The following is a 22,594-nucleotide window of genomic DNA, read 5'->3' as shown; positions in this document are numbered from 1 at the left end:
TGGTTCCTGAAGTCAGCCTGGTTTAGTAAGCAGCAAAAGAAAAAAACTGCGTGATATTTTCTTGAACGATCTCCTGATGCAACTGTGCTTAGCGCTTTCGTGTCAGCACCCATGGGGAGCTTTCGGCCACCAGACTCCGACAACCTGTTTGCTCCCAGTCCCTGAGCGGGGGTAGTGGGGGCGGGGGTTGAACGATTGGATAGGGTCCCTGGGCAGTTGGGCTAGGGCGCCGGCCAAGGGCGGGCTCGGGGCTTTGCTCTCTCAGCTGGCCACTGCCGGACCACACGCCCACGCTGTGCATTCCGGTTGGCCCCAGCGGCGACAGGTAATGCGCGGCGGAGCGCCAACTGTACCTGTGCTGGGCGCTCAGGGCGGCCGCGCGCCGGGCGCTAAGGCGCTCAGGGCGGCGGTGCGCTCACAGAGGCGGGTCCCGGCGGCGGCGGCAAGAACCTTAGAAGGGAGGCGGCAGGGGTCGGATTGGTTCCGCATGGGGGCGCTGTCACCTGTACATGGGAGGAGCTAAAGCCGGTTCTGGTTTTCTGCTGCTCCGAGGCACTGGAGCCGAGAGAACCCATCCTGACCATGAGGGACGCCAAAGGCATCGAGAACCCGGCTTTCGTCCCCTCCAGCCCCGACACCCCGCGCCGTTTGTCTGCATCGCCCTCTCAGATCGAGGTCTCTGCCTTGCCCTCCGACACGCAGAAAGAGGATTCGCAGCTGCGGGAGCCTCAGGGGCCCCAGAAGCCACCGGAGCCACAAGAGCCACATACTCCTCCATCTCTTCCAGGAACTCCACCTGCCTCCCAAAAGCGACCCAGGCCACTTTCGCTGTCGGAGTTTGAGGAGGGGCCCTGCGGATGGGGGAACTTCCACCCCGAATGCCTCCAGCGGTGCAACACGCCCCGGGGCTACCTGCTTCACTACTGCCTTCTGGCCCTTACGCAAGGTAAAGTCCAGCGCTCGCTGGAGAGGGCGTTGGGCAAGCGGAGAGCTGGTGAGGGGCAAACGGCGGAGGGCAGGTGCGGGGAAGTCCACCGGAGTCCGCAGGCGCTGCAGGCGGGCCAGGGCTTGGAACGTGCAAACGCTCACAGCACTTCAGCCAACCAAGTTCACTTTTCCGCATTTGAGCGTTTGGGCTTCTCTTTTACTGCAAGATCTAAGTCTTGCTATACGAGCTTTTTCTGCTTTGTTGTTGTTGTTGTTGTTCGACCTCAGGTTAGCAGATTCGATTCCTCCAGACAACGTGAAAAGTAGGACTCAGCCTTTGGCGACCGTATCCCCTGGGGAAATCCGTTCCGTATCACAAAGCTTACGTTTTTCTGAATTCCATACTAAAGGGATTTTGAAATCGTTTCTGGCACTAAAGAGTTGATACTTTTACAAAAGAGAGTTGGGCAATTCTTCAGAGGATAACTGTATTTTACATATATAGTATAGATTAGAAATAAGCATTAATGTTTTGTGGATAGTTTGAGGGGTATGTGAGCACAAGTGGAACCCATTTAGTAAATTAAGAAAGGCTTCAGGCGTTGTCAAAGTTTCAGGCTTTATTAGCCATTCAGTCACAAAGGAGTTCGACAGTAATCTGTTTTGTTCACGGAGCTCTTTTACATTCTCTTGGGAGGGACAGATTAAGCGCAGGTTTATACCCTGAGGAGGTTGTAATCTAAGTAATGTTTGGAAGAGGAGTGATATTCTGGTAGAGGGAGAATGACCCCTGTGGAAGAAAGCATAACCTGAAAAACCTGTTGCCATCAAGTCCATTCTGACTCTGATAGTGACCCTATAGGACAGAGTAGAACTGCCCCGTAGGGTTTCCAAGGTTGTAAATCTATATGGAAGCAGACTGCCACATCTCTCTCCTGCAGAGCAGCTGGTGGGTTTGAACTGTCCACCTTTCAGTTAGCAGCAGAGGGCTTAGCCACTGTGCCACCAGGACTACTTGGAAGAAAGCATAGAGAAGGCAAAAGCTGCTTGAGGTGGTGCCTCTAATACAGGGGGTGAAAGAATTGGGAAGAAACAGGAGGGTGATAAACTGAGGAGAGGTAGGCACGAAGTGCAGTATTTTGAAGAACATGCTGAAGGTTAGTTTGATGGTATGTAGAGACTAATTAAGAACACTTAATTGTGCTCATGCGGACCCTGTGCATATACCCCAGCCCAACCAACTGCCAAGAGGCAGTTATTTGAACAGAACAAGGGGATACCATGTGGTTTAAAATCAGGAAAGGTGAGTATAAGATTACTTAGTCTGTGTGCTGAGCAGATAATCCGAGAAACTGGACTATATGAAGAATGGGGCATCAGGATTGGAAGAAGACTCATTAATAACCTGTGACATGCAGATGCTTTCTTGCTGAAAGTGAAGAGAATTTGAAGCACTTACTGATGAAGATCAAAGTCTACAGCTTTCAGTGTGGATTATACCTCAATATAAAATAAAAATCCTCACATCTGGACCAATGAGCGACATCGTGATAAATGGAGAAAATATTGAAGTTGTCATGGATTTCTTTTTACTTGGATCCACAATCGGTGCCCATGGAAGCAGCAGTCAAGAAATCAAATGACAAAGAAGACCTCTTTTTAGTTTTAAAAAACAAAGATGTCACTTTGAGGACTAAGCTGTGCCTGACCCAAGTCATGGTACTTTCAACCACCTCATATGCATGTGAAATCTGGACAATGAATAAGGAAGACAGAAAAAAAAATTGATACCTTTGAATTATGGTGCTGGTGAAGAATATTGAATATATCATGGATTGCCAGAAGAATGAACAAATCTGTCTTGGAAGAAGTGCAACCAGAATGCTCCTTAGAAGCAAGGATAGTGTGACTTCATTTTATGTATTTTGGGCATGTTATCAGAAGGAACCAGTTCCTGGAGAAGGACATCATGTTTGGTAAACTAGAGGGTCGTCAAAAAAGAGGAAGACCCTCAAGGTGATAGATTGACACAGTAGCTGCAGCAACAGGCTCAAACATAGCAACGATTGTGAGGATGGCCCAGGACCGGGCAGTGTTTCATTCTATGGTACATAGGGTCGCTATGAGTTGGATCTGACTCACTGGCACCTAACAACAGAGATTTTTGGTCTCTCGAATCAAAATCTCAAAATATTTTGTAAAGATGAGTCAATAGAAGACTAATGGGAAAGGATGCAACCTAGGAAATTTTTGGGGGGGAGGGATTGGAAGTTGCTGTTTTTTAGATTAAGAAAAAATCTGCATCTAAAGGCGCACTTTCTATTCTTATCCCTGCTACTCCCTTCCAAGGAACCCATTGCCCTTTGCTTTCCACCATGTTAGGTGTTAAATAAATATTCGTTGATTGCACGTCAACCACAATTCCTTTACTAAAGGTAGTTTTGTGCTAACGAGTTATTTCCACTGTACTTGTCCCCACCAAAGCTCACTTTTAATCGGTGTCTTCATCTTGGACAAAAACAGTGATTGTGAAATGTATTAATGTCAAGAATATGTAGTTCAAAGAAGTGGAAAATTTCTTATCTGTGTCTTATCTTAAGTTATTTGAAAATTCAGTATTACTCCAGAATATATCATTTTATATTTAACATGAAAACATTGTTTAAAATTATTATCCAATATAATTGACACTGTAGAAATATGTATCAGGTTTAGTCTGAAGCTGCATATTCCCAAAAACCCATTGCCATCAAGTCAATTCCGACTCAGAGTTTCTCAATTTAAGAAACATAATCATAGATGAAAGTGACATAACAAATTCATTCATGTTTATGTTTAATTCAAATGTCTGAAAACATTGTTGCCAGGTATCTCAAATACGTTTCTTGGGAAGACTATTTGCATGGTATGTTAATAGGAATTTAATGGGGCAAACGGTCACTAGGTGTCACAAATGGTCTGCGATTGCTAACCACCAGTTCAAACCCACCAGCAGCACTGCAGAAGAAAGGCCTGGTGATTTGCTTCCATAAAGATTAGAGTCGGGAAAACCCTGTGGAGCAGTTCTACTCAGTAACACATGGGATCACTGTGAGTTGAAATCAACTCGACTGCAATGGGTTGGGTTTTTATAATGAGGGAAAAAATACATCAAATTAACTTATCTAACTCAGCATTTCTCAAATGAACAAACAGGGTTTCTCTTTGTACTTAATTTCCTAATGTGCCTCCAGTTTTCATGCATTTACAGTAGAGATATAGCATGTAGTATGTTAGAGTAATTATGGAGGTAGTTAGTCTTTAAGCAGAGCTTTCGGATCTTGGGAGCATAAAATTCACTTTGTGGTTAACAGGCTTAATGTGCTATTTCTTCCAGGGGAATTTATTAATTTAGTTTTTCCAAAAAAAAAGTTTTACCACACAGGCATTGATTTCTGATGACTGACTTTTAGTCAGTATGGAAGGTGTGTTGGGGAGCTGACTTTTGGTTAGAGAGATTTTCCTATTCTCAGATAATTTAATCTCCTTATAAAAGTGTCATTCCTAGATACCTTAGATACTTTATTTTAAAACGTCAGGAATTATAATTTGGTTTATCCTCTCCATTCCTGTTGAATCGATTTTGACTCATTATAACCCTATAGTACAGAGTAGAACTGCACCATAGGGCTTCCAAGACTGTAATCTTTATGGAAGCAGGCTGCCGTATCTTTCCCCCATGGAGCAGCTGGAGCGTTGGAACCACCAAACGTACAGTAAGCTAACCTATAGGTTAGCAGCTAAGCACTTAACCACTGTGCCACCGGAGCTTCTTAATAGACTTACTAAACTGGCATAAAACTAAAAATCACATTAGGATTTATGAAGCCTGTTATATCACCTTTCTAGAAATTTATTTTCAGTTCAAGTCTTGATAAAGCAAAATTTCAACAGATTGTTGGCTAGTGCATACTCTTCCTATTAATTAATGAATGAAAAAAAATTCATGATATCTAAAAAGGGATAACTAGCTTAAAAATTTATAATTTGATCAAATGCTTTTTATTTTTTGGTAACTTTAGATTCCTGTAAATTTAACCTTTATCTGGACAGAACATTTTTGTTGTCAGTTAAAATTGGATTTTCATCCTTTTATTCCTCCATATAGTTATAATAATTGAATGAGTAGATGAAATAGGTTTTTTCTTTTCTTTTTTTTTTTTGCTTTTACACTGTATACAATTTAGAATGCCAGTTGTTGAAATAAAACTCTTAGTTTATGTTTACTTTTGTTCCACAATCTTTTAAATGATAATTTTAACTTCTATAAGAGTGTTAGAATGAAAGAGATTTGACAAGTCAGTTTCACCTTTGTTAAGACCAGGCCAAGGTAATTTCTTTCATAAATAAATATGTTTAAGGACTAAGTAGTTTGGGAAGCAGCTAAGCATTGCTCTAATGACCTGTGGGGTCGCCTGTACTTATACTTTCCCAAGTGAGGCTGGTGGGAGCCTGCCACATTTGAAACTCCCTAGCACCTTGGCTTCATGGAACTTTTCCAGTCTGATTTTGTGTTTGTCATTTAAAGAAAAACAAATTAGGCCCACTTAACTACAGCTTAATGTGTAGCATGTATTAATTTTGTTTCCCCTCCAAAAAAACCCCTGCCATCGAGGCAATTCCGATTCATAACAACCCCATAGGGTTTCCAAGGCTGTAAATCTTTACGGAAGCCGACTACCACATCTTTCTCCTGTGAGGCTGCTGGTGATTTTGAACAGCCCCTGAAAATTCACAAGTGTGCAATTTAAAAGTGAACTGTGATTTTCAAGAAAGTATGTTGGAGTTGTATAACTTTGCAACTTTGAGGTTTTTTTAAATTGGTACATTTAAAAGTATCAAAAGAAATGGAAAAATCAAACTTTAGTACATTGTATTAATAACCACAATCTATATGATAAAGTTGCAATAATGCACACAAATTTCCTTTTTTCTCTTTTAGGTATTATAGTCAATGGCCTAGTAAACATTAGCATTTCTACTATTGAGAAGCGCTATGAAATGAAGAGTTCCCTGACGGGCCTGATTTCATCAAGCTATGATATCTCATTCTGTGTGTTGTCTGTATTCATATCGTTCTTGGGTGAGAGAGGACACAAACCAAGATGGCTTGCATTTGCATCTTTTATGATAGGACTGGGAGCACTTGTATTTTCCTTGCCACACTTTTTTAGTGGTGCTTATCAACTGGGGTCCATTTTTGAAGGTAAGTTTCTGTTCTTTTGTTTGTTTTGTTTTAATCTACAGAAGTAGTACAAAAGTAGGTCATTAAGTCTATACTGCAATGTATTGGTACAGGTAAGTGGAGAGAAGGTTTAAGTATCTTCCACTGCTCACTGCTTTGCTCCTGATGTGAACTGTGTAAGGTAGGGGATTACAGAGACAGGCTGTGCAGTATTCATCCCTTCAGTGGCTCTCCACATTGTTAATCTTCTTCTCCTTCTCCGTATTATACAATCCTCTTCCCAAAGAGGTGACCTCCTTTCCTTTGCAGGTATTGTGACCTCATTGAGTATTGAGATCTAGTTTTTTCCCTTTGTGATTTTATTTACTGTGCATATAGCATTGCCTCCTGGAGGTGCTGATATCTGAGTCGGGAAGTTTATAGAAGGAGTGAAGCTTTTCCTAAGAGCTGAAACTAGCTCATTTTGGGCTCTCTAGTTTTTGATGGCACTAGTTTTTTTTTTTTTTTTTAGTTTTTAGTTTAAAGACACAGAGCTTCGTGATTTGCCCAAAGTGCTGCTCTGGTTAGATGAAGAAGTGCATTATTCAAAATTTCAAAAAGGAAATGTGATTATTTATATTCCTACTTTATTTTCAAAGAGTTGTGTACTTATGACAGTAGATCTTAGCATTTTTATTGTCCTTCCCAGAACTATTCATAGCAAATGTTGAAGTAATGTAGAACAAAACCAGAGGGTTACAAATTCAGACACTTTCAGATGTTAGCTATATGAAGAAACAGCTTAGAGTAGGAAGAGAAAGGAGAATTGGGTCCTGCTGCTCTGTAAGTGTCATTTCTTAAAAAGATGAGATCATCATATTTATGTTAATATTGAAAATTACTGCTAAAATTAATTGACCCCAATTTCTGAATTATAGAATGACAACAAATAGAAAAAAAAAATAACAAAGTATATATTATGCAGTATAAAAAAAAATTTTTTTATGGTTTAGAAGGACACTTAATAGGTAAGCAGGCTTCATTTTGGAAAAAAAATAGAATATGCAAGCGGTTAGATGAGTAGAGGGTGCATTTTAAAATGCAATAGTGTTTGGAATGAATGAGATAAGAATGGTATCAGTGTAAAGAACACTTATGTCGAATCTAGTACATCATCGAAGATAGGACGATATTGGATACCACCAATTGCACATAATTTCACTGGGAGAAATTTTGGGAACAAGGCACATATTGCAGCATATATTGTAATCTAACCTCTTTGAAAACGAAATAAGCAAACCCATTTCCCAGCAGTTGGTTCTAACTCATAGCAACTGCCCCACAGGGTGTCAAGGCTGTAATTTTTATGGAAGCAGACTGCCACATCTTTCTCCCACAGAGCACCTGGTGAGTTTGAATCACCAACCTTTCGGTGAGCAGCTGAGCACTTAACCACTGTACCACCAAGGCTCCTTGAAAACTAAATAGTAGGGAAAATTATATATTTTAGTCTGACACAAGAAAACATGATACCGATTGTAAGATTGTAAGATAACAGCTGTTATCGTGTTTTTGGTATTTAGGTGGCAATCTCCTTGCTGCATCTAGTCCTTCACTCTTCCAATTGATCTGATACACTTTTGCTCTTGAAGTAAGCAAACATTGCTCAAAATCTAAACCAAAAGAACCTCCCTACTCCAGTACAAAAGCCTGATATGTCCTCAGTAATCGTCTATGGTTCGTCTTTTGCCACATACTCCTTGAGTTATAGCCAATCTGTGTAACTCATACTTCCCTGAGAGAAATCACCACAAATTAAGGTATGTGTGTGACGAGAGGTAAAGCTAGGATGATTGCTGAAGCCAGATTATAAATCTCTAATACATTACTGCTTAGTTATGCAGGTTTTCACCAAATTCTTGTTGCCTGCCTAATTGATGCCTTTTATTATTTTAGTTGAAGTCGATTAGATATAGGAACTGGCTGATCTATAAAATTGTTACTCCAGGACTCATACCATAAACAATATCTCGTTATTGTTGGTAGTTGTTGTCAAGCCGATTCTGACTCATTGCGACCCATGTGTGCAGAGTAGGGTTTTCAAGGCTGTGACCTTTCAGAAGGAAATCAACAGCCCTGTCTTCCGAGGCAGCTCCTGGGTGGGTTCGAACCATCAATCTTTCAGCTAGCAGTCAAGCACTTAACTGTTTGCACCACCCAGGGATCTAAATCTTATTCACAGCAACTGAAAGAAATCATCGACTTAACAGCAACAGGCTTTTTTTTTTTTTGCCCTTTTTTAATTGTCTTTCTCATTACTATTATTTATTGATGGACTATACACAGTGCTGGGGTAACAACAATAAAACAGTTTCCTGCCATCTCAATTTTACGTACTAGTGAGGAGAGATTAAAAAAAAAAAAAAAGTTAAAAAAAAGATAATTGAAAATTGAAGTGAGTGTATGAAGGAAATGAACAGTATGATGTAATAGTATAAAAGAGTAAATATGTGGGCCAGAGAAGGCTTTTGTGATGACAGGATCATGAGGAGCCAGTCATGAAAGATGCTTTCCAGGGTGGAAAGAAGCATGATCAAGGGCCTTGGAGCTGGAAAGAACTTGGTAAGTTTTAGGTATTGTCATTTCTGGCCAGCATCGCCAAAGCTAAGGAGAGCCTGGCATGAGTTGAACTTGGGGAAGCTAGCAGACATCAGAGGGAAGCACTTAGATTTCAAGTGCGATGGGAAGTCATGGAGGGATTTTAAACAGGGAAGTGTCATTATCTTATGTATGTTTTAAAATGATCACTTTTGCTTCTGTGGTTCTTAGGAACAAGAGTAAATGGGAAGAAGTCACTTTGCGGTTTCTTACTTTGAACGATAAAAACCAAAAACCAAACCCAGTACGGTCGAGTCAATTCCGACTCATAGCGACCCTATATGAACGATAGTGAGAGGTAAAGATGTTTAGGGCTGGGGTGGTGGTGGTAGAGATGTAGACGAATGACTAATTCTAAATGTATTTTAGAGGAAAAAGAGAAAGGACTTTCTAGTGGATTGATTGTGAAGGAGGAATGAAAAATAAAAAGCCCAGGTCCGTCGAGTCGATTCCGACTCGTAGCGACCCTATAGGACAGAGTAGAACTGCCCCATAGAGTTTCCAAGGAGCGCCTTGCGGATTGGAACTTCCGACCCTTTGGTTAGGAGCCGTAGCACTTAACCACTATGCTACCAGGGTTTAATGACTCCTTAATATTTGACCTGAGTCAGTGGGGCCATTCATTAGAATATAAAAATATAGGTAGAATAAAATTAAGAGTAGAAATAAAAAACTGGGTTTGGATTTGTTAAGTATGAAATGCATATTATACATTGAATGTTGCAACATAGAGCCTCAAGCATGTATGCTTATGTAAATATGCAAGACGTTCTTCAGGATTGATTCCCAGAAGAGCAAATACTGGGTTGAAGGGTTTTCTCAGTATAATTTTTGATACCGTCACATTGACTCCCAGAAAAGGATATACCAGTTACTGTCCCACTAATGTGTGAAAATGCCTGGCCTCTATTTTGAATTTTTGTGTTCTTTCTTTCATAAGTTTTTCTTAACAGAAATGTCACTGTGGTGTGTGTGGGTAAGTGTGCATAAAACAGGTACTGAACTTAGGGCTGAAATTGCACTACATATCTAAATGAACCCAGACGTTTAGAAGCAAAGGAATGCTGGAAGTCCTAAATCCCCTCTTTTTAAGATGAAAAACCTTAGGATAAGAGACGAAGTGCCTTCGTAGTGTGTTTATAGATAGTTAGCAACAGCCAAAACCAATCCTAGTCTTATGCTTTGGTTAAGTTTTTCAAGTTTTTATGGTTATTATTTACACTTAGTAGGTTATTAACTGTATCAAATCATCTCAATACTTTTAGAAATTTAAAACATTTATTTTCCAATTTCAAGCAGCCAGTTGTAATAGTCTGCACTTTCTTTAAAATATAATAACCTGTCCACTCAAGTAAATTAATTTACTTTTGTGAGCATGGGCTTATCTACGCCAAAATCTAAATTATTTCTCTAACTCTAAGGATTGTGTAGAAGAAAACTGCAGATTTAAGTGGGAAAGAAAAACAAATGAGCTTAAAGCTTCCTGTAAATAAATTTGAAGCAAGTAAATGTATAATCTTTTTAGGTAATGTAACATAACAAAATGATTTTATTAATTAAAATCACACATGTCATTTAATTTGACAGGGATTTTGTTGGTTTCTGTTGTTGAATGAGGGAATAAACATATATTCTTATGTGCTTTTTTTGGTAGCTATTGTGTTTTGAGCTTGAGGGAAACCAGTCAATGTTCAGTTTGAATGAGAGAATCTCTTTAAGAGAAGATTAAAGTAATACAGTCAGTGAGCAGAAGGAAACAGATGTGAAATATGAGGTGCAGATGTAATTTCCACAGGTGTGAGAATAACACAAAAGGAGGTTAAGAGTTATCAAAAGATAGAAAGGTGTGTTTTAAAACAGCTTGAATTTTCTATTGTCCTGTAAAAAAATTAAGTAGGGTTGGAAGAATTTTTTTTTTTTTTTTTAAAGAGAAGATTTATAGAGACAAAGTTTTTTTGGGGGTTTCAAGGATTAAAAGTGATTATCGGACTTTGAATGACAATGCTAAATTTTCTCAAAAGGAAGTGTTGGTTTGTTGTTATTGGAGGCAGAAGGAGGAAGTATTAAATTTAAGAGAATAAATTCTTCTAAGGGCTGATTTTAGTACGTGTTAGCCTGACAAGAGAACAAGTGTCACAAGACTTTTTCAAGTAAATCATATTGGGCAGTCACTTTTAACATATTTTAACAATATATTAGCATTCCATTAACATAATATAGCATATTTCATTTCATATTTTAACATAACCCACCTGATTAATAATAAAATATTCACATAACTTTTAATATTTTTGAAACTCATGAAAGAAATCTGTACCATTTAAAGTTCTGTTTTTATTTATGCACTTTTCATTCCTTTTGGGTGAGTTATTTTAATGTTACTAAGAAAATAATCTCATCTCTTCGAGACTTGAGGGAGGTTATGATTGCCTGTCTAATAACTGCAGAAAAAGGAGCCCTGGTGGTACAGTGTTTAAGTGCTCAGCTGCTAACTGGAAGGCCTGAGGTTCAAATACACCAGCTGCTCCGCAGGAGAGTGATGTGGCAGTCTTCTTTCGTAGAGATTCCAGAGCCCAAAACCAAACATGTTGCTGTCAACAACATGTTTGTCAACAGAGTAGAACTGCCCCATAGGGTTTCCAAGGGGGAAGAGTTGGTGGATTCAAACTGCTGATCTTTTGGGTAGCAGCCAAGCTCTTAATTACTGTGCCACCAGGGGTTCCAATAAAGATTACAGCCTTAGAGATCCTATGGGGCCGCTCTACTCTGCCCTGTAGGGCCGCTATGAGTCAGAATTGACTTGATGGCAAGGGTTTATGGCTGGTTGTTTTTTAACTGCAGAAAAGCAATTACTAAATCCAAGCAAGCTCTTTTTCTTTATTGATAGGTAGTTTGCTAACAACCTAAACGTCTAATGTTTTTAGACTGGTATTTTAGAGAGAATTCTACACTGAATGGCTTTGGTTATTGTGTTCTCCTTACTTAAAAATGTTGAACTAGGAAAATGATCAGGAAATGGGACTCGAAGTTAAGCTTAATTTCTTTCACTTTCTTTCTTTTTCTTTTTCATTTTTTAAGTATGGGATGCTCCTAATGAAATTGTCAGGATTTTTGAAACTGTTATGAAATTTTCAGGATTTTTGAAACTGTCATGATTAGATAATATGAATCACCCTCATGATCGCTACCTTTATTTAATGCCCACTGGGGATCCTGATTCAGTAAGTCTGGGGTAGGACTCAAGAATCTTTTTTTTAACAAGTACCCAGGTTATTATAATCAGTCCAATTTGGGATATGCATGTCCTGTTTAGTTTCTGATTATTTTACAGAACATTCGACTGTTGGCACAGAAGGTAAGTTTCTTTTCACTTCAGGATTATTGCTTTACATCTTCTTTTAAAATAGGGGTTTCACAACTGTCGTGCAATACTAGGTGCTTTAATGTAACCAGGTTTGTTGAAATTCAACTGACCAAACTTCTGAAACTGAGGAAACTCTCAGAGAATAAAAGTAGGAAAGTATGTATCAATGAGATGTTAGCATAAACGGAATGGTGCCTACAAACTATAGTTTCCTGATTGGCAGAGACTTAGAAAATCCATGGCTTTCAGCAAGAGAAAAAACACATCCCAGCATTTCCCAATGTCTGATCTGAAGAACACAGTGTCCTGAGGTATTAAGAGGAATGTGTTAAAATGTGTCCCATGGTTGAATGAGTTAGGGGAAAAAAGGGAAATTTAAAGAGGTGTCTCTATTGCATCACTTTAAAGGCGGGTGTACTTTGCGAATCTTTAACAAGATTAGTAGAGCTCTGAACTTTGACCAAGGGACTGTTTCCACCTCTCACTTCACCTTCCCTGCTTCAGAATAGTGTTTCAGTGAACATACTTGAGGGAAAAATCTGCCCGATGCTGACTTTTGTCTAAGTATGTGTTTTTGAAACCCTGGTAGAATTTAGAAACTTCGTTATGGCCAGCCTTAGAACAGCATGTGATCTATATTAGGTGCTTGAAAAATACTTGTTAGGTTGTCTCATGTATTAATGGATGAATGAATCAATCCCTTCTACAGAGGCTTGTAAGGATTCTCACGATTTGTTAGTCCACAGAAGGCAGTAGGACTAGGTAATGGCCGGTAAGGGCAGTTTGGGATGCTACGTCTACATTTTCCATTAACTTGGGCTAAAGGATAATTTTCTCGTTTTTGGTTACTAAATTGAGAAGAAGCATGCTGTTATTAGAAGCAAAAATTATATGCCCAAAGTTATCTTTATGGCTAAAATTTGGGATGTGAAAAACTTGCAGTGTTAAAAAGGAAGCTGAAATTGAGAAGCATGGTCAGAAAGAGTGGCAAAGTATACTTCTGGTATTGACATTGTACTTCTGGTTTTTGTCTTAACTACTTGCTAAAATGTTGATCTCACTATAGTGTCTTATAGTGCTTCTAAGCTAAAAATGTTCAATTGTCAGGATTGATTTTGGATAGATTATTAGTAATTATTACTACTAATAATATTATATATTGTATGGTATATTATATAATTAGTAGTAATTATGGATTATTAGTAATAAAAAAAAACAAAACCCGCTGCCTCTGAGTCGATTCCTACTCCTAGCAACTCTATAGGACAGGGTAGAGCTTCCCTTTAGGGTTTCTGAGGAGTGACTGGTGGATTCTGACTGTGGACCTTTTGGTTAGCTGCTAAGCTCTTAACCACTGCACTACCAGGGCTCCATAGTAATCTCTATTTATCTTCGTGTATAAGATAAGAAGAAATTCTCTGATATGACATGCAAATGGGCGAAAAACATAGTTGTGTCTAACTGGATGTAACGTATGGGAGGTAATGATTAAGCAATGCTTTTTGTAGCTTCCTCAGAAAGGATGGTTAAAATGTGGTTTGTGGCAAGAGAGAAATGAAGAAATTCTATTTTTTTTTTTGTGACTCTTCTTAAAAATACATTAGTTGTCCAGTGTGTATTTTAATATATACATTTTCTCTTTTAATTCTATTAGTGCATTACATGTAATGAAAGTGAGTAGCAGAGGTATTAGTGTCAGGCAGAGCTGAGTTTGAAGTTTTGCTTGAACTCTGTGATAGACCTTGGATAGCTTTCTTCAACTATAAAATGTCAGTGATAATAACAGCTACTTCATTGGAGGTTATACATATGCACTGATATGGCAATGCCTGGGCAGTGGTAAGTGCTCATTGGATGGTAGCAATGAATAATAATGATGTTCATGATAATCAAGTAACAGTCATACTCGTGTAAAAAAACTGCCTTTCCCCCCAAAAAAAAAGTGTTCAGTAATTGACAATGATAGTTACAAAATAACATGAAACAACTAAAACTCCTATAGTATGGCACATTTTTCTATAGGTGACGCATGATCTTGTCGTATCCCCAAATACTGGCCAAATGTTTTCAAAATAAGGGGTTTTAATCAAATATCTTTTCAGGGTTATATTTTTCTTATGAGATAAGAAAATAAATTTATTTGGTGTAGCTCAGATTGCATCCACCCAAAATGACACATTAAAAAATTGTTATTTAAATAACTCTGTTGCCTCTTTTTAATAGCTTCCTTTTTTTCTGATTTTAAACAGAATATGTACTTTGTAATACATTCAAAAAATAGAAAAACAGTCAAAAATAGAATAAGGAAGGAAATAAAGATTTCTGTAATAACACAATTTAGATTATCCACTAACATCCAGACTTTTAAACGTATATGGTCATTTTTACATGCATTCATAAAGAATTCACACATAATTACACACAGATACATCACAGTCATTAACACACATTCATACACAGACTCAAACATCATTACATTACATTCACTCACATATATTTAAATAATAATACTTTAATGAAATTAAATTTTGAATCTCCTTTTTTTTTAAACTTAGGAATCTATATTGAATATTAAAACATGTACAGCCGCAAAATATTTATGCCTTTAAATTATTTCATTTTATAGGTAACTTATTTAATCAGCCCTTGTTTGTCGTATTTTTTAATACATTTTAATTTTCTGGTTAGAGAAGTGCTATTGGTCATTGCAGATAATTTGAATAATACTAAAGGAGTCGATGTTAATGACATAGATGGAGCAAAGCTTTTGGGACCTTCATTTGGTGATATGGCAGGACTCAAAATGAAAAGAAACAGCTGTAAATGTCCATTGGTAATTGAGATGTGGAATGTATGAAGTATGAACCTAGGAAAATTGGAAGTTGTCAAAAATGAAATGAAATACATAAAGATGGCTATTATAGGCACTAGTGAGCTGCAATGGCTGGTATTGGTCATTTTGAACCAGACAACCATGTGTTCTACTATGCTGGAAATGATAAAATGAAGAGGAATGGCACCATACTCATCATCAAAAAGACCGTTTCAAGATCTATCCTGAAGTAGAACGCTGTTAGTGATAGAATAATAACATATGCCTACAAGGAAAACTAGTTAATATTGACTATTATTCAAATTTATGCACCAACCACTAATTCCAAGATGAAGAAATTGAAGATTTGTACCAACTACTGCAGTCTGAAATTGATCAAAGTTGCAATCAACATGCATTGTTAATTACAGTTGATTGGAATGTGAAAGTTGGAAACAAGGAGAAGGATCAGTAGTTGGAAAATATACTATCTTGGTCTGGGTTCTCTAGAGCGGCAAAGCCAGTAAAGCCTATAAATATATATATATATAGAGAGAGAAAGATTTATATCAAGGAAATGGCTCCTGTGGTTTTTTTAGAAGCTGTAATGTCCCAAGTTTGTTGAGCAAGAAAGAGGCTTCTCCTGACCCATATAGGCACAGAGTCTGGTGACCCAATGTCGGCAGGCTGGAGAGCAGGGCTGTTGCTTATAGGCTGTGAAGATCGATGAATTTCAAGATCAACAAGTAAGACTGCAGGTAAGCTGCTAGCTATTGAACACAGGAAGCATCAAAAGAAGGTGGAAGGAAAACACAAAGTCACTGTACCAGAAAGAATTGGTGGCCATTCAGCTATATCAGGAGGGTAGCGTATGATTAAAAGCCAGTGCTATTGAAGAAGTCCAAGCTGCACTGAAGACACTGGTGAAAAACAAGGCTCCAGGAATTGACACAAAACCAATTGAGATGTTTCAACAAACAGATGCAACACTGGAAGCACTCACTTGTCTCTGCCAAAAAATTTGGAAGACATCTCTACCCGGCCAACTGACTGGAAAAAGTCCATATTAGTGCCCATTCCAAAGAAAGGTGATCCAACAAAATGTGGATATTATTGAACAATATCATTAATATCCCTTGCAAGTATAATTTTGCTGAAGATAATTAAAAAGTGGCTGCAGCAGCACATAGGAAAAGAACTGCCAGAAATTCAAGCCAGAGTCAGAAGAGGACGTGGAAGGAAGGATATTATTGCTGAAGTCAGATGGATCTTGGTTGAAAGCAGAAAATACCATGAAGATGTTTACCCGTGTTTTATTGACTATGCAAACACATTTGACTGGGTGGGTCATAACAAATTATGGATAACATTGCAAAGAATGGGAGTCCCAGAACACTTAATTGTGTTCATGAAGAACCTATATATAAACTAAGAGGCAGTCATTTGAACAGAAGAAGGGGACATTGTGTGGTTTCGATTCAGGAAATGTGTGTGTCATGATTGTATCCTTTCACCATACTTATTCCATCTGTATGCTGAGCATGTAATCCAAGAAAGTGGGCTATGCGAAGAAGAACAAGGCATCAGAATGGAGGAAGACTTATTAACAACTTGTGACACTCAGATAACAGAACCTTGCTTGCTGAAAGCAAAGAGAACTGGAAGCACTTACTGATGAAGATCAAAGACCACAGCCTTCAGTATGGATTACACCTCAACATAAAGAAAACAAAAATCCTCACAACTGGACCAATAAGCAACATCACGATAAACAGAAAATATTGACATTGTCAAGCATTTCATTTTACTTGGATCCACAATCGACGCCCAAAGAAGCAACAGTCGAGAAATCAAATGACCTACTGCATTGGGTAAATCTGCTGCAAAAGACCTCTTTAAAGTGCTCAGAAGCAAAGATGTCACTTGGAGGACTAAGATGCCCCTGACCAAAGCCATGATTTTTTCAATTGCTTCGTGTGCATGTGAAAACTGGACAATGAATAAAGAAGACCAGAAGACCAAAGAAGAATTGATGCCTTTGAATTATGGTGTTGGCAAAGAATATGGAATATACCATGGTCTGCCAGAAAAGTGAACAAATCTGTCTTGTAAGAAGTACAGCCAGAATGCTTCTTAGACTCGAGGATGTTAAGACATGGTCTCACTTACTTTGGACATGTTATCAGGAGGGACCAGTCCCTGGAGAAGGACATCATGCTTGGTAACGTCAGTGAAAATGAGGAAGACCCTCAACTAGATGGATTGACATGGACTGCAACAATGGTCTCAAACATAGCAATCATTGTTAGGATGGCACAGGATGGGACAGTGTTTCGTTCTGTTGTACATAGGATCTGTATTGGTTGGAACTTGATGGCACCTAATAGCAACAATGACAAAGAAGTAGACAGCAAAAGTAATCCATTGTTATTATTTTCTCAAGGAAGATAGTTACCTGGCCAACTGGCTGAAAGAGATCCATATTTATGCTTATTTCCAAGAAAGGCTATCCAAGTGAATGCGGAAATCATTGAACAGTATCATTAATATCCCAGGCAAGTAAAATTTTGCTGAAGATCATTCAAAAGTGGCTATGGCAGTGTATCGACAGGGAACTGTCAGAAGCTCAAGCTGATAGTATTGTGCACCTCTGAGTTAGGACACCTACCTATTCCAATTAAAATTTAAGCTTTGTTTGATTAATTTATTAGTGTCAGTGTATCCCACCAGGCTTTAAATTCTATGAAGGTAGAAAAGGTAAGTTGTGTGTTTTCAATTTTATTAAACTTTGCATTTTGAAATAATTGTAGATTCACATGTAGTTGCAAGAAATAATAGAGAGAGATCCCATATGCTATTTTCCCAGATTCCTAAATGGAAACACGTTGCAAATCTCTAGTACAATATCACAACCAGGACATTGACATTGATATCGTCAAGATACAGAACTATTTCATCACCACAAAGAGCCCTGGTATTAGACTTTAAACAATACATATTTTATTTTATTGTTGATGAGAATGTACACAGCAAAAACACACCAATTCGAGTTTCTACATGTACAATTCAGTCGCACCTGATATTAGACTTTTAGAGCCACGCCTTGGTCCCTTCTCTGTTCCACACTAGCTTTAAACCCTGGCAACCAGTAATCTAGTCTCCATTTCTATAATTTTGTTCTTTCCAGAATGTTTTATAAATGGAACCCTGTAGTATGCAAACTTTGGGGATTGACTTTTTCACTCAGCTAATAATATGGAGAATGATCTGCATTTATCAGTAATTCATCCCTTTTAATTGCTGAGTAGTATCCATGGAAGTAACCCTAGTGGTGCAGTGGTTAAGTGCTCAGCTGCTAATGGAGAGGTCAGAGGTTTGAACCCACGAGCTGCTCTGAGGGAGAAAGTTGTGGCAGCCTGCTTCTGTAAAGATTATACACTTGGAAACCCTATGGGGCAGTTCTACTCTGTCCTATAGGGTCACTATGAGTTGAAATCAACTCAGTAATGGGTTATGGGAGTATCTACGGTATGAATGTATGCAGTTTGTTTAATCACTTATGTGTTGAAGGACATATGGATTGTTCCCAGTTTTTGGCTACTATAAATAAAGCTGCTGTGAACATATTGTATATTATGAAGGTTTGTGTGTGAACATTTCTCTGGGATAGATGACCAAGAATAAAATTGCTTAGGCATATGATATTTGCATGCTAATGTTCAAAAAAAAAAAAAGGAGCCCCGGAGGTGCAGTGGTTAAGAACTATGGCTGTTGACCAAGAGGTTGGGAGTTCGAATCCACCAGCTCCTTTTTGGAAACCTTATGGAGGCAGTTCTACTCTGTCCTGCAGAGTCTCTATGAGTCAGAATCAGCTGATGGCGATGGGTTTGGGCTTTTTTTGGCTGGGGGAGGGGGTTACATTTTAAAGAAGTTTGCCAAACTGTTTCCTGGGGGGCCTGTACCAGCAGCAGTGTGAGTGATCCAGATTTTCTGTAACCTCACCAGCATTTGGTGGTGTGATTTTTTACTTTCACCTTTCTAGTAGGTTTGTAGTGATATCTCATTGTTTTGACTTGAATCCTGGTAGTGTAGTGGCTAAGTACTACCACCGCTAACCAAGAGGTCGGCAGTTCCAATCCGCCAGGCGCTCCTTGGAAACTCTATGGGGCCGTTCTACTGTGTCCTATAGGGTCGGTATGAGTGGGAATCGACTGGACGGTAGTGGGTTTGGTTTTGGTGGGTAATGGCTAATGATGTTGAGCGTTATTTCATGTGCTCATTTGCCATCTGTGTGTCTTCCTTGGTGAAACGTCTGTTTATATGTTTTTCTAATTTCTTTTTTACTGTTGAGTTTTGTGAGTTGTTTATCCCCAGTACTGTATATTTTTTGGATATGTGGCTGGCAAATATCTTCTCCCAGTCTGTTGTCTTTTTATTCTCCTAATAAGATCTTTCACAGAGCAAAATTATTTAATTTTGAGGAAGTCCAATTTAGCATTTTTCCATCTTAATAATCGTGAACCCTAGTGGCGCAGTAGTTAACAGCTTGGCTGCTAACCAAAAGATTGGCAGTCCAAATCCACCTAGCCGCTCTTTGGAAACGCCATAGGGTAGTTTTACTCTGTCGGGCAGTGTTGCTACGGGTCGGAAATGACTCGACAGTAACGGGTTTGGTTTGAGTTTTGTATGAATCTTGTTTTGGCCTCAATTCTAAAAATTCTTTCCTTAGCCTTAGATTTCGAAGGGTTTCTATGTTTTTTTTTTTTTGCAATGCACTTTATCAAGTCTAGAATGTTCCACTTCTATTCGTATTTGTCTTTACTTCGAGGATTTTTTGGAACATAAAACCCTCAGCGGAAACTCTGTTGGCGTAGTGGTTAAGTGCTACGGGCAGTTCTACTCTGTCCTATAGGGTTGCTATGAGTCAGAATTGACTGGGCGGCAATGGGTTTTTTTGGTTTTAAAATCCTCAGCAGAGGGCTCAGAAATCAGTGCAGATGATTTGTGATTATCTGAAAAATTTGCCAAATGCTTTTTCTGCATCAATTAATATGATCATGTAATTTTTCTTCTTAGCTTATTAATACAGTGGGTTACTTTTTTTTTTTTTTGAATATTGAAGTAGCTTTGCACCCTTGGGATAAACAAACCCCTCTTAGCCATGGTATGTAATCCCTTTATATATTGCTGAATTCTATTTGCTAACATTTTGTTAAGAATTTTTTGCATCTATATTCTTGAGGGATACTCATCTTCAGTTTTCTTTTTTGTACTGTCTTTGTCTGGTTTTGGTTTCAGGGTAAAAATACTAGCTTCATAAAATGAATTGGGAAGTGTTCTCTCCTTTTCTGTTTTCTGGAAGAAATTGTCTAGAATTGGATTTAATTATTTTTTCAAACATTTGTAAAAATTTTCCATTGAAACTATATGTGCTTGGAGATTACTTTTTGAGGATTTTTTTTCAATTTAAAATTCAATTTCCTTACTAGTAATTGTTGGTGTTAGTTGCCATTGAGTCAATTCTTACTCATATGACAACCTCATATATTACAGAGTAAAATTTTTCATAGAATTTTCTTGGCTGTAATTTTAATGAAGCATATTGCCAAGTCTATCATCCCTGGTACCCCTGGGTATGGAACTGCCAACCTTTAGGTTAACAGCTAGGTGCAAACTTTTTGCGCCACCTAAGAACCTTTAGGAGCCCTGGTGGCAAAGTGGTTAAGAGCTATGGCTGCTAACCAAAAAGTTGGCAGTTTGAGTCCACCAGCTGCTCTTTGGAAATCCTATAGGGTAGTTCTACTCTGTCCTATAGGGACGCTATGAGTCGGAATTGACTTGATGGCACTGAGGCTTTTTTTTGGGGGGGGGGACTTTTAATGAGCCCTGGTGGCTCAGTGGTTAAACACTTGGCTGCTAACTGAAAGGTTGGCATTTTGAGCTCACCAGCTGCTCCACAGGAAAAAGATGTGATGGTTTGCTTCTGTAAAGATTTACAGCCTTGGAAACATTTTGGGGAAATTTTACTCTGTCCTATAGGGTCACTATGAGTTGGAATCAACTCGACGGCAACGGGTTTAGGGACATTTATTAGTGATAGGGCTATTCAAAGTATATTTTTCATATTTGATGAGTTGTTGTAGTTTTTGTAGATTTTGCATTTTGTGGAATTGTTCCATTTCATCTAAACTGTCATCTAATGGCCTTCCCTATGTCTGTTAAAAAAAAATTTTTTTTGATGTCAACTTTATCTGATATTATTATAGCTTCTCCTGCTTTTTTAAAATTTATGATCATGTGGTATATCTTTTTCCATCCTTCTACTTTCACCCTGTCTATAGCATTATATTTGAAGTAGGGTCTTATACAGAGAATATAGTTGGGTTATGTTTGTTCATCTACTCTTCCAATCTCTGTATATTAGTTATAATCAGGCCATTTGTATTTAATGTAATTGTTGATATGTTGAAACTTAAGCCTGCACTTCAATTTTTTTGTTTTGTCTGTTTTTCATATCTCTGTTTTGTTTCCTTCTTTCCTGTTGGTTAGTTCAACCTTTTTAAGAATACCATTTTGACTTTTCTATATGGTTTAGAGCTACGGCTGCAAACTAAAAGGTCGGCAGTTCGAATCTACCAGCTGCTCCTTGGAAACCCTATGGGGCAGTTCTACTCTGACCTATAGAATCACTATGCATTGGAATAGACTGAACGGCAATGGGTTTTTTTTAATGGCATTTCTGAGTGTATTTCTTTTCATAGCTCTTGGAGTATTTACTCTAGGTTTTGCATCATATGAACATAAGTTATAACAGTTTGGGTACAATCAGTAATTTTTAACTGAAACCTGAACATTTTGGGTATTGTATTATGAGAACCTGGATCTTATTTAAATTTTTATTTTTAGCTGGATTTCTCTGATATTATTTAGTGGCATGAGTAGGGGAGTCTCTGTCTTATTATTGCAAGGTGGATAGAAGTCCAAATTTCTCTCTTGTCTCCTCATCACTTTTGGCTGGAGGAGGGAGGCAATTTTGGATCCCCAATTCACCTCCACTGACACCACCCTGTCTGGGAGGGTAAGAGTGACTTATTATTGCTTTCCACATTTCCTCCACTGACACCGTGGCAGAGGGGGTGGCTTCGTTCCACTGTTAACTGAGGAGTCAGAGAGGAAATCTCCCAGATTTTGGTCATGAGTTTTGACTCTGGAGGAATTTCTATGTACTGGCTGGGGTGGGGGTGAAAATTGTAGTAGGGCTGGAAGTTGCCTTCACTTCTAGAATTTTTGGGTCATAAGTGTCTTAGTCATCTACTGCTGCCATAACAGAAATACCACAACTGGAAGGCTTTAACAAAGAGAAATTTATTTCCTCTCAGTGAAGTAGGCTAAAACTCCAAGTTCAAGGCGTCAGTTCCAAGGGAAGGTTTTCTCCCCTGTCAGCTCTGGAAGAAGGTCCTTGGTCCTCAGTCTTCCCATGGTCGAGGAGCTTCTCAGGCACAGGGACCCTGGGTCCAAAGGATGCATTCTGCTCCTGGTGCTTCTTTCTTGGTAGTAGGAGGTCCCCAACTTTCTGCTTGCTTCTCTTTCCTTTTATCTTTTAAGAGATAAAAGGTGGTGCAGGCCACAC

General features: G+C 38.6%; 1 protein-coding gene across 1 annotated transcript in view; it reads left to right on the top strand.

Moving 5' to 3' along the window:
• The first annotated feature begins 566 nt into the window (after positions 1 to 566).
• Positions 567 to 22,594, top strand: part of SLCO4C1 (solute carrier organic anion transporter family member 4C1) — a 74,205-nt gene continuing 52,177 nt past the window's right edge. Inside the window, exons 1-2 of the mRNA XM_049871484.1 lie at positions 567 to 946; positions 5,909 to 6,172. Coding sequence (XP_049727441.1) covers positions 583 to 946; positions 5,909 to 6,172 — 628 coding nt within the window. The 5' untranslated portion in view covers positions 567 to 582. The remainder of the gene's footprint in view (positions 947 to 5,908; positions 6,173 to 22,594) is intronic.

Source organism: Elephas maximus, chromosome 2, assembly GCF_024166365.1.
Source record: "Elephas maximus indicus isolate mEleMax1 chromosome 2, mEleMax1 primary haplotype, whole genome shotgun sequence".
Lineage (NCBI taxonomy): Eukaryota > Metazoa > Chordata > Mammalia > Proboscidea > Elephantidae > Elephas > Elephas maximus.
Note: the sequence above shows the minus strand (reverse complement) of the source record. Positions and strands in the feature narration are given on the sequence as shown.